The sequence below is a fragment of the Sturnus vulgaris genome, chromosome 1, assembly GCF_052056855.1.
Source record: "Sturnus vulgaris isolate bStuVul1 chromosome 1, bStuVul1.hap1, whole genome shotgun sequence".
NCBI classification, from domain to species: domain Eukaryota; kingdom Metazoa; phylum Chordata; class Aves; order Passeriformes; family Sturnidae; genus Sturnus; species Sturnus vulgaris.
This window is the reverse complement of record NC_142243.1, coordinates 81,428,550-81,442,042: the sequence shown is the minus strand read 5'-3', so window position 1 is coordinate 81,442,042 and position 13,493 is coordinate 81,428,550. Positions and strand designations below refer to the sequence as shown.

The 13,493-nt window shown below is 33.1% G+C and overlaps 1 protein-coding gene across 18 annotated transcripts in view; it reads right to left on the bottom strand.

The window, feature by feature from the left end:
- Positions 1 to 13,493, bottom strand: part of CDH18 (cadherin 18) — a 490,532-nt gene that overhangs the window by 151,539 nt on the left and 325,500 nt on the right. For 17 of the 18 annotated variants that reach the window (XM_088170648.1, XM_088170626.1, XM_088170705.1 and 14 more), the window contains one exon: positions 6,178 to 6,653. In XM_088170648.1, the coding sequence (XP_088026774.1) occupies positions 6,178 to 6,405 (228 nt within the window). In that variant the 5' untranslated portion in view covers positions 6,406 to 6,653. Of the gene's footprint in view, positions 1 to 6,177; positions 6,654 to 9,492; positions 9,818 to 13,493 lie in introns of those variants that run through there. The other variant, XM_014875217.2, reaches the window with a different exon arrangement.

The window sequence follows — 13,493 nt, the reverse complement described above, 5'->3', positions numbered from 1 at the left end:
ATAAAGGAGGGAGCAAGGCTAGGTAGGTACAAGGCTGGATTTCGTCTAAAAAAGTTTCTGCTAAACCAATTAAGTAAGAAATGGCAGTTCCACTCAAAAGATGTTGGTTTCATCAATGTCGTCGTTCCGTGTAAAGAAGATGTAAAACTTATGGAACTTGGATGCCGGTGTAGCAAATTCATGAAAGGAAAAGAAGTAAAAAATAGATCGAAAGGAAAAGAAGTAAAAAATAGATCTAAAAAAAAAAAAAAAAAAAAAAAAAAAAAAAAAAAAAAAAAAAAAAAAAAAAAGTTTTGTTCAGAGTTCTTCAGTCCATAATAACTTCAGGGAAGATTAGATCACCTTGACAAAATTATTTTGAACCATTAATTTAAATAACAGTCTCCACATAGAGAGCTGATGTTCTGCAATACAGAACTGACAGACTCTATAAAGCTTCCTTACAAAAACAGTTATTACTTTGACATACTAGATTTAATGGAGCTGTTTTGACATAAAAGAGCCAGTTTCTTTTTTGGTGCAGTTTCATGTTGACTTAAATGAAGTTAAACAAGGTAAACACTTTATCCTATGTCTTTGGACTAGGAGTGAGCTTCAATACATTCATTCTTTTCTGTTTCTTTGGTTGTTCTGTCAAGTCAAAATGCCCCTGTCAGTGCTAAGCTTCAGGAAACCTCAGATATAGCTGGACACACTAGAAGAAAGTCAGACTGATCAAGTTGATGAAAACTCTCTCTTCTCTTGAATCTGATTTTCCCCCAAATAACCTTTGAATATTTAGAGATTCCACTGTAAAAAACCAAAACCAAAAGTGTAAAGGTCCACAACATTTTATGACTCATAGTGTGCCCTCAACTTTTTAATGTGAAACCAAATTACATTTATCAAATGAAGGTAGGAGGCAGCAATGTTGTATGTGCAAACAGAACTCAGGACAAAACAAGTACATATGCATGAATTTTTATTTGGGAAAGCTTTGGGATTGGGAAGAATATTGGGTTAGCTTTTTGTAAAAATTACAGTAGAAAAAAATGATAAAGGGCCATATAATGTTGTGCTATACCGATGTCAGGTTTATTCTTCATGTTCTTGCTAGTACATTTTCCCTAGTTATAGAGGAAAATTATTTTATATAAATATATTATTTGTGAAACTAGTAACCTAAAAGGTAGAAAGTGAGACGCATGTTATTTGCAAAATTGCTTTTGTTGCTGATGCCACTTGTCTGCCTTCTTAAAGAGGCATGAAAATGGCTAACAAATCATGTGCAAAATATTTACACTATTTCATCTACACTTTCCTTTTAATTTTCTCTGCTATAAAATAAAACTCCTTTTTATCAAAATAAATTTTGGAACTATTTGCTTATGATAAAAATGCTGAAACATCTGATATACTTTATTCTATGTAAATCTCTAAAATTGAATAAAAGTGTTTTAACTGTTAAACTTCAATTTTGTTTCTTCCTTGGCACTTATTCTAAAACACATATAATGTTCCCTTACTGTCATTAAATCAGAGACGAGAAATTCTCTTGACATGGTCAGGGAAGATGAGATTCACTCTCTTGTACTAGAAATAACTTATTGCAATGACATGCAACATACTACTTTGAAAAAATAATTTTGAATTACAAATCTGTTATGCTGTATTTATGTTTTCAAGAATAAAATGATACATTAGAAGAAATAATATCTTGTAGATCCAATATAACACCTGGGATTGCTTTCCTAATCTAACTTTCAGTACAAACATTTCAAGACATATTAAAAATTGTTACTTTCTTCTCCTCTTTCCTGTATTCACACTCATTTCCAAATGTTCCGTACTTCCTTATCTCCTACATCAACATAAATCTGAAACTGCTTTTGCAGTACGGGCAAAGATGTAAGAACTAGTAAGGTGCCACCACCCAAATTAGGGAAGAAAAAAGCAGTTCAGATGACATCTGAAGTGGATTAAGAAGTATAGGTTTGGTATTTCAGAGATCCAAAGGGTTCACAGATAAATTGTCAGTCTTGTGCATCATATTCCTCTGCTATTCAGTCTTAATAGCATGACTCACTCAGCACCAGATCCACAGTGATCTTTGTTTTATTACTGCTTATTTACTTCCTTCTCCAAAGTAAAAGCACAGCAAATGTGTAGTTATTACTTGCTTCCAGTGCAACTAATTTTTAGAAATATCCTTTTAAGAAGGAGCAGACCCTCTGGAGACAGAGGTGTGAGGGTTCAAAATGAAGAATGCTATGGACCGAAACATGTAGTTCGCTTTACTTCTTTCCTAAAATTCTCTATTTGTTATTTTTTCCAAATGTTGAAACATGAGTTATCTAACCTAGAAACATGCAGAAAATGCAAGAGAAATGTAAATTTTGTCAGCCATGACAACTGAGAAATGTAAAAGCTTGCAGTACTAGCCCAAGTTTTTCTAATTTCCGCAGGAAAATCTTCATTCCTCTGAGCTGGTGCAGTAGGTAACTGATTCATCATAGTGCTTTTGCTAACCCTGCCCCTTTCTGCATTCGTGGCTATTATTTCATTGGAATAATTTAGATCAGAGATACACAAAAGACAAGAAGTCTCATATAACTGAAAGCTCAGTCTGTGCATTCAACTTACTTATCTGAGATGAGGATATTTAATCTTCCTTACTCAAATTTCCACAGATTCTGCATTGCAAACACACCCACATAGACACATACACACACGTACTTGCAGGTGAATAGTCTCTCTGAACTAACATTTCCAGATACCACTGATTATTCGGAAGTTTTCCAGAAACCATCCACATATAATTAATAATTTTGGCAAAAGAAATGCAAATACAATACTTTTTAAATATAAAACTATTTTTTTGGGTTCTTTCATCAGCGAAACATATCCTGAAATGCTGAAGACTTACCCCAAGTGCAACAGCAGGGAATCAACTCAATAATCTGAGAACCAGAAACAATATCTACAAAAGGATAATTTTTCATTTCTACAATAAGCTTATTTTTCCAGGACCTGTGCCTCACTATGTTCCTAGAAAAACCTGAGTATGGTTAATAGGGATTCATTCTATACAGATTTCAACTCTCCAAATGACATTTTCTTAGAGAAAAGGAAAAATGACTGAGGAATGGGGGTATGCTTGATATTAAAACATAATGATAATTTGTTGTCCTAACACTCTTTTTATGATGATGACAGTGAATTAATCCATCCCTCTGACAGTCATTTCACACTAAGAATGAGAAAGCTCATCATTTTCATTGCAGGCCTACCCTATTCTTGTCCTCACTGTGCATTTCCATGACAATGACTGTGAGCATTATAACATCATTGTACATAATGACTCTGCTTTCTGTGATGTTACTCCCAAATTGGGTGTGAAATATGTGAAAGTACAGATCTCAAATGGCAAAACTCTCACCAGTGAAGCAGAGTAGTCTACAGAATTAATAATTGACAGAAGTGACAGAATGCTGCCAGCCAACAGAAGCCTGGAATTAAAGGGCACTGACTTCCTTTATAACTGAGGGACTTTGTGTGAAAATTACTTGTCAAATTAAAGACACTTAAAATGAGACCTTAATGAGGTGTGTACAATTAAATACAACATTAGTAAAAAAATCTATTTTTCTAAAATATCTGTTTTTCGTGTTAAATGGCCACTACTGAAATTTTGCAAATTACTAATATTATGACAGGTTTTTAATATTATGAGCCTGTCGTAATATTACCTCAGCCAGGTTCCCTCCCCCTCTTTTTTTTTTTTTTTTTTTTAATTAAAAGTATATGCCTGAGCTAATATAATTGATCTTTTCTTCAAATCAGGTCATCAGAATAACCACACCAAATGGAAAGTAGAGTACAGCAGTTGCTTTTAAGTTCCACAAAGCTTTCGCAAAGATAAGCTTAGTAATGTTGTGAAGTACTCACAGTGGAAAATTATGGGCACCAGAGGGAATTATTTGAGGAAAATGGGAGAAAAATTGGTAAGTGCAGAGGGAGAAATGTCCTCAAACAAGGCATGCAGTCACATTTTGACCACAAAGGATTGAAAGAAATTCTATTCATTGATCTCTGCAAATGTGGCATTAATAGAGTGGTCAGAGGATGAAAGGAAATACATAATAGTATCATAAGAACATAAAATTGAAAGGGACCATGCTTTAACTCACTGAATCCAGGCTTCTGTTCTGGCATGCAATCATGTCTATAAATGTTTTCATAAAGACAATTATGCTGTGCTTTGAAACCCCTTCAGTTTTTGTTTTCTCTCTTCCTGTTAGTAGCCTCTTTCAGAATTGGACTTATTCTTGTTTTCAATCTAAATTACTCATGGTCACCAACACCTTATTTTTTCAAGTAGAATTGCAATCAACTTAAATAGCTTTTATTTTTCATTGCTTCTGAGGTGTACTTATAGAATATTATGTGCCGTCCCCTATAATTTTTGGAAATAATTAAACAAACAAAATATTTTATTCTCTGATACAATCCCAGCCATAATGTTCAATTCTTCCTGTACAACTTCACATATAAATCCATTTTTCTTGGCCAAAAGTAACCAGAATAGCAAATAAGTTAACATTATTTTCTGCAACGGCTTCAGTACCCTTTATCCCTGTTTTTTATATATCAGCTTTTGCAGCTCAGTATCATATTCACCTTCGTTAAGGCATGATATTAGATGTGGTAAACAGATCTTTCTCTTCCTCCATTAATTACAATAATTCACTAGTGTATAACATAAATTCATTACATTGTTCTGTATTTCCAATGTTTACTCTTCATTTCTATATCCAAATCATATAATATCTAGCTCTTCCAGACAGTGTTTTGATTCTCCTGCATAGCTTTGCATCAACGATATTTTTGAAAAATCTTTTTCTATTCCAAAATCATTTATGAAAATGTTAATCAGTGTAGTGGTCTGAAGGCATATCTCCTCATCCCCTTACCCATTTTCAAAGTTTCTCTTTCAATACAAACCACCTCCACTTAGAAAGGTCCTTTCTCAGTTTACATTTCCTTCATATATCTCAATAATTTTTGGCATTCCGAAATGTTTAGTATTTTACTAAGTTTGGTATAACAGAATTTTTTTTTCCAGCATTTATGTTGAGTCTCTTAAATACAGTTGTTCCACTTCCTATTTTTAGTTCAGATGATAATGCTCAAATTTGGAAGCCCTCACTACCAGACATCTGTGATTTAAGAAGCTACTGGTTTCCTTGCATATCTCTCTACAATATAATTTTCAGAATTCCCAATTTCAGGGGAAACTAAAATTAAATAGTTCTTTTTCCATACCCTCTTCCACATTAACCATCTTTCGTTACCCCTCATATTCTATGAATTTCTCTGATTTCATTAAGGAAATTAAGACTCATGTAGATTATCTAACAAAAATAATTCTGTCATAATTCAGCAAGACAGTCTTCAGGGAGAGCAAAACTTCCTCTGCCATATATTATGGGTTAAAGCTATATAGAAGAATTTGTGTTATTTAATGCAAAGTTAAAACCCAAACTCTACAGACAACATTACATATGATGAATCAGACTTCAGCTGGCCAGGCTTCAGTTCAATCACATTAGTCTGACCTTTATGTCTGAAGCTTACTCTCTATACCAGAACATAAATGCAGGGCTGTTCTCACCCACTTCTGAGGAACTCTAACAAGTAACACACCTTGTGTCTCCTTGGATGAAAAAGCCACAGAGGATTTCCTTTAGGAAGTGACCTTTTCCACACTACGCTCAGAGTGGAATGAATACCCTAGGGATCTTACACTACATTTGTAATATTCCCTGAAGCAGAACTGAATATAATTCTGAAATAGTCCTAAAAGCCATTAGCAGTGACTCCATTCATTTAGGGTTCTGGAAACTGATGTAACAGGATCAACTGCACTCACTCTGTGTTTAGCTGAGCTGAGAAGAAAAACTATTTTACCATCTTTTAGTATCTTAATCCTATATACTTTTATTTATATTTTTGATAATAAACACGGTATACACAGACAACTTGCAAGTTCACTGTAAATATATGTAGCAATTCAAGAGGTGTCTTCCTTTAAAAAAGAGGTGCCATCTAAGGACATAAATGGTCTGATTCTTATCAGTGCCACCTTTCAGGGGATGGAATAAACAAACCAAAGCGAAAAGAAAACAACCGCCTTACCTTTCCTACATACTGAGGATCTGGTCCCATGTGTTCTTCTAAAACAAAGAACTGATTCCACACCCATCCACGCTTTGGACGATGATGCACTTCTGTTTCACCTTCTATGTGTTTGGTTTGATTTCTGGTCACCTTGATGGAGCCATGGTGAGCAGCTCCATAACACCTCTGCACAAAACAGAGACAAACTAGGACTGGGCAGATACAAGATGTACTTGTAATTCTCATTGTAGGATAAGATTCCTGTTCAAGGTTTTCTTTCTCTTGTCCTTTTCAGCTGTAATCCTTCAATACAGTCCCGAGAGAAAAGGTGAAGTCTGCTTCAGAAATACAGTCCAAATTGGGTTTTTCTGCTTGTTCATGGTTAGCCGCCCATTTGGGAAAGTTCAAAATATATTTACATTATGAAAAGCTGACTGGAAAAATTGGTATTTCTTCTGAGGTCTTCACAATAGGGTTCCACAGTCGACCATTTTCTATTATAAAAAGGAAAGAGAGACACTTATTCACCACTAAAACCATCAATTTTCAGGTTTCTGACCTTAGCTCACATTCAGAGTTATACTAAGCAGTTAGTCAAAGACTGACATTGGAATGAAAATTCCTTTTCAATCTTCCCTGTAAAAGTATTTCCTGATTATTTATGTTAAAATACAGTAAGACTTAGCATGCTCCCACAAGCTGTGAAAACACATCATTAAAACCTGAATGATTCAGAACAGCTCTTTTGGCTTCTACCTACAAATCATTGGTCTGGCAGTAGAACAAAATCACTGCTACAGTGTCCCTAAATAATCACTAATGATCACTAAATCATTTCACATGAGTTTTTGATGTTCTATACACCACACAGATATGCAGTTTGATGAAAAATATCTAGTCTATAATGGGTTTTGGAGGTATGCCACCAAAATGGGCTTTGAAAACTCTGAGTCAATACTAGAGCAAATTGACAGGAATCTTCAGTCACAATGTTCATTTTTATACCTTGTGCTTTACATAAATTCCAGTCAATATCATCTGGGACATCATAAAATTATGTCATACTGACAGGAATTTTATAATGTTTTGATATCAATATTTGAATATATTGACAATATTTTCTCAAAAAACGAAAATGTAACCTTTTATACTACAATAGAAAAATGTGAATATATGTAGAAGTTGATGTAGCACTTAAAGCCAAGTACTTTAAAAGTAAAATATTTCTTATATCCTTAGAGAAACAGTTACATTATGGTAACTATTTGTTTAGTTATCTGATGATGTCAAATATTATCTCTATATCAATCAGTCCATCGGGAGTCCGAAAACATGTAATTGAAACTATAAAAATTGGAATCTTTCAATATTAGTTTTCTTTGAGTATCATAAAGCTACATAGTTTTCATAGGTACCCAAGAAAATAAATTCAAAATTCCTAAAGAAGAACTGAACAAGAATTTAGAAATCAGTCAGAAAAATACTGCAGTGGAAGAAAATTTATTAGGTGTCTTTTGCCAGCAATTTTTTTGAACCTATCTTTCTCTCAAGTCTGTAATAATAATGGAAGCCAAAACTCTTAGCTGAGAACATTTCCTCATCAGAACAATGGAAGAATACTTCAAGACTAATGCCATTACAAATAGGCAGAAAGGACGTATTTTCCATTGTTAATAATCAGTTCTGGGCAGTGGGTTTTGCTGAAATAAAGAAAGAACTTCAGCCTCTTGTGGTTGTGCAGAAGCTCAAAAAGAAACTCTGTATGACATTTTCAACTGAAGAAATATTTTTTTTTTACATTTAGCATTATCTTATTTCTTGTTTCCCTAGCACTGTATTCTCCCCTCAGTCCCTATGAAGTCCAAGACAGACACAATTCCCTAAAAATCCTGGTATTCCATCTCAGAAAAGACGGATACAACATGAAGAATTTTTATCTCTTATAAGTTCAAATGTGATTTATTAGGATGTTTTTTTAAAATTAAAAGTTGTATGATGTCTAAGTTTTAGATTGGGCACACAATCCAGCCTTTCTTGGTTTTACATTTATTTCTAAGTATATTATGCTTCTTTCTTAGTTTCCTTGCCTTTCTGCATTCTTTGCTAAATCTTTTTGGAAATAATTTTTTACCTTGAGGCATGCAGTTTCCTTGTATAGATCTCTATATATACAGATGAGCTATTCAAATAGATTACTCATCGTTATACTTTAAATGTACATTAAAATTAAGAAACATCTCATAAAATATTAAGGCTTTAGTTTTATCCATCCAAGTATTATTTTTCTTCCTTTTATTTTCATCCTGAGAAATGCCTGGGAGCCATTCATAGGAGGACCACAAGCAGCAGGTAATAACTTAAAAATGGTATGTTAAGTGCATTGAGATTTCTCAGAATCAAAACATTTAAAATAAATTTCAGATTATTACTACTAAACTTTCTTTTATAAAAACCGTGGGGATAGTTGTCATGGAAAATTCTTGCCTCATAAAAATGTATATATGAGTGCAGAAGCTACCAACAAATCAAGATTTACTAAACAGACCTTTGCTTCTCTTCCCTCTCAGAAGTCATCCGTAGGAAAAAAAATAAAACAAAACAAAATGGAGCCTGTAAACTGTTATGCCACAGTCACATATGAACCAGGACAAATATTAATAATATATTATATGTATATATATGTATGTGTATGCGTGTATAATATATATTATGAATAATATACATTTATATTATAATATTAAATGTAATATTCAAATATATTAGAACAAATAAAAAAAAATGCACAGCAAAATATTAAGGGCTCTTTCATCTTAAAAAAAGATCTGTTCATCTTAGCATTAACCAGGAGGCAATATATTTTTATTTGATTAAACCACTATTTTATTAAATTCAATTATGAGACTTCATTCTAAGCACCTGAACCCAAAATTAAAGTTTTAAAATCCTTTATTCTGAACAAATATACTTACTACTACTACTACTACTAACAACAATAATACCAATAATAATAATAACAATGACAGCAGCGGGAAGAAAATATTACAATATCTACTGCCTGTTATAATCATACTTGGAAGTTCATTACTTCAACAGTTCCTGAATTGTACAAGAAGCCTAAAGAATCATTTCCACTAAGACAAATTCAGCAATTAGAAGAGGAGGGGTTTTAAGTGAAGATTCTTTCAAGTGTAACACCTCTGGTAAACAGCTTTAAAGCCAAAGTCTAATTAATGCTCAGTACAAAGGTCCTCATTCAACTGTCTCCTACTAAAAGTCTAGAATAAGCATTTAATGAAAACCTGACACCCACCCCAAAAGAAACCTGAATTCTACCTTGAAGAGAGAAGAGTGTGTCTACAGGGGAAAGTTCAATGGAAACACCTCCCACAGTTAACAAAGAAGAGACTGTAAAGAAAGACTAGACAAGCAAAGTGTGAACAGAGGAATAATAAAAAAAAAGAAATTAACTTTCTGAAATCCCTTGAATTGAAGCTAACATACTGCGATGCTGCCTGCTCATTGCTCTTGTCTGCAGCTTCAGAGTAAGTGTTCTGATTTATGGCTTTTATTATAAGGATGCATGCAACTGCAGAGTAGATTTGTGTTATAGCCATCTCCTGGGAGCCCTTATGAAAATGAGTTGTGTAGCTCAAGAGACTGTCAGAGTGAGTTAAAATTAAAATAAATAATTAAATAAGACGAGGTGGGAAAGTTCCACCAGCACTGCTGGAAGTCATTACAACACAGTAGTTACTGCTTAGTATAGGACACTATAATGAATTCTCAGGAAACTAATAGGATCATAGTGATGCAAAATGTGTGTGTTTCACCACCACGAGGAGATGCATGCTTTGTAATGGGTACTCTGAATCTCAGTGTCCCCTATCTTCCATCAAATTGACCCACATCTGAATTCTTCTAAATGACTGAGTTTTGCAAATGCATATTTAGCGTAGTTCAACTTATCTTTTATACATCCCTTTTCACTTCCATGGTGACAGAGTGACAGTTGGCTATGGAGCTTGCCATAAATTACAATGCTCACATGCTTTCTGACTTCTCTCTCTGCCCTCTGCCCTGTAAATCTCCTCCTATCAGAAAAAAAAAAAAAATTTATTATCAAAATCTGAACTGTTTCAAATCACTATCATTGTTTATATGTAAATAATCACCCAGAAAAATCTTACTTCCTTTGGCATTGCCTGTGTTTATTGTTTATTACCAATGTTATATCCTTCAGCACTACAGAAACAATGGTATATTGACCTGGAGACCAAAGGCAGAATAATGCACTAGTATCAGAAGGAAAAGTGAATGTGATTTTTTGTTATATCCCTTGAATAAGAGTTTGATAGATTGCCAAGGGAATGTATACAGTATTCCTGAAGACCTCAGGTAACTGGAAGAAAAAAAAAAAAAAGTGACATTTCTAGGTAGATGGAGGTAAGTTATTTATCTATAGTTGATCTCCTTTCTCTATATCTAAGGCTGGTAGAGCTGAGCTATGGGAAGGTACACGATAAACTGATGCACTAAGTTCTTCTCAGCCTAGGTAATAGAGACAATAGATAATTAATTGTCTGTCTTTTGCACATTCTAGTCAATCTGACAGAAGCAGTGACAAAACTGTTTTGGAATGTATTTAAATCTTCATTACATATTGTTGTCTTGCCTCTTTGTTGTTTTTAGTTGTAGCTATGTGTTTGAGACTGAAAACTAAGATAACTCTAAGAAAATGCTCTTGAAATAATTTCATAGTGATTGCAATAACCAAAAATGTTTTGACTATAATTCTAGATTGACATATCTTCCAGAAATCTACTGGAATCTTCCCATATATTCTAGAAATTGGGAAATTTGAAACAGGACTCCTTTTTTACTTAAATAGCATAAGGAAATTTCCATTGATGGATAAGATAATTCCATGAGATATCGAACACCTAAGTTATTGTTAAATTTATTTGTAGATATATTATTACTCTGAGACATAGTCTTTATCACTCTAGAACTTGATCAGTTTCCTAAAGAAATAGAGATAAAAGAGCATTGAATGCCCCTCTCCTCACCTCTTCAAGCCAGCAATTTTTGCTGATGGCTGTACAGTATCAAGGGGTGTTATTTCTTGTACCACTCTTTCACATTTACACACAGCATTTTGGTAAAGAGCATATCTACTCACAAAACCCCAAAAAGTGTTTATAGCAATCTAGTACCAACTATTATTTTACCTTTGAAATTGTTCTACATAAACTTCACTTCACAAAATAAATAGAAATAACAACAATAAGAAAAAAAAAAAGGCACCTCCATGAAAAATAAAGATTGTTCCTTCATATGTGGCAATAGAAATTCTCTTGAGGGAAGAAAAGGGTGGATAGAAGAATAAAAAATAAATTAAAAAAAAATCAGACATTATTAAAAAATAAATGGCATGAGAAAAGACAGAAAAAAATACAAAAGAGACACTGAGAAATCCTGGAAAGCAAGTGAAGACAGAGAAGCAGATTGGAAAGTTCAAGTGGAAACAGCTGAAGCTGTTAGAGAATATGTAAAAATCCAGCAGTACAATGACTATGAAATGTAAGAAATATATTTAATACAGTTCAAGAGAAAGTTGAATAAAAAATATGAATTGGGAACAAAAATCATGAAACAAAATCCCACAAGGCATATAGATTTCTGGGAATTGGTAAGCTGATATTGGCAAGGGAAGTATAAAGCTAGTATATTTTTCCCTATAATTTTGATATTCCATCACCCAAAAAAAGCTCTTTTAACGTCCACATTTTCACATATAATTCACAGATCAAGCCAATAGCTAACACATTTGATATTAAAATAAAAGAAACATATATATACCATATAAAGAAATAAAACAGTATAAGGACAACTGTTGAGGCTTAATGATTACAGGTTGTTATATGCAGTATATGCAAAAAGCTGGTATAGTCTTAGATTCAATTTACAATCAGAGAAACATATTATACAAGATTAATTATTTAGATAAGTACATCACTCTTGTTGACACTGGTCAAATGAAAATCAAGAAAAGGAAAAGAAACACCCTCCTTTTTAGTTTTTTTTTCCCCCTTTATCTCCAATCTACCTACAAGGAAAGGAATGGTTATACCAAAAGCTCAGGAAGAAACAAAAAACCAGCATTCATATCCCAGAATACTATTAAAGAGATGGAAATCACATATTTTTGGGAATTCTAAAACAGCAAAAAAAAAAACAGAGAAATTTTTCACATGGGTAAGCAAACAAAAGCAAAAAAAAAAGGAGCTTACATATCATAAAGACCATTTGGCATTACAGATGTGGGTTCTACATGCCCCAATGTTGTAATTAGATACCTAAGATTAGTCTCTGGAAAGGCAAAAAAAAGTATCTCTCTTCACTGGATTTCTCAAAGGTAACAGTGACATGCTGCAGAGTTAGATTTAAATCGTTTTAAATTATTTCAGATAGCAAAGTGTGATGGATTTTTCAACACCATCCTGACTGATATACATACATCAAAAGAACCATACTTATGAGACTCCATTCCTCCTACAGGCTTGGAGCTCCAAAGAGACAATGCCAGAAGCCTCCATTAATTCTACAGGTTGTAGCACCTAAGATTTCTTCCAAAAGTGTTCACAGTCCAAGCTATTTTTTAAAGTCTAAAACTTTCTTTTTTTCTTCTTATTATTTTTCTTCCATTTGAGGCAGATACTATTTCCAAATATTCATTTTACCTTCGTTATGTATTTTATAAGGTTTATTCATCTATTTTTCTAAATTAACATTTCTTGTTTTAGTGACTCAGCTCCAGTAGCTTTTAAGTAACAGAAACTGATATTTTACTGTTCTGTAAAGATCACAGAAAATAAAGCTTAGACATATTCTTGGATTAACAACTGCTGAACAAGTAATTAGCTTTTAATTATTTCAATAGTTTTCAGAGGGCTAATTGAATGTTAGTGAGTTTATTCATATTTGCATTATATGTGTGGTTTCAGATAGTTTGTACCTAAACCTTTAAGCCAGCACAAGTATGGACTCTTCTTTATTTCTAGCACATAAGGTTAGGAAGATACTTTCCTTTGTAAAAATATTATATTATGTTAATAATATCTTGAGAATGAAAAATAAAGAAAATAAGACCAGAGATGACTTTCCATTCAGCATTAACACCCTGAGTTTTATAGCGCTTTTTAAAAATTTTTTTTTAAGTTCTCTTTTGTCAAGATGAAATAGAAAATTTCAAAACTTTCCTTTAAAACCCTATCTGCAGCCCTAGCAATCAACCAGCATTGGTTTGATTCAAATCCTAGATAAAATTTTATAAT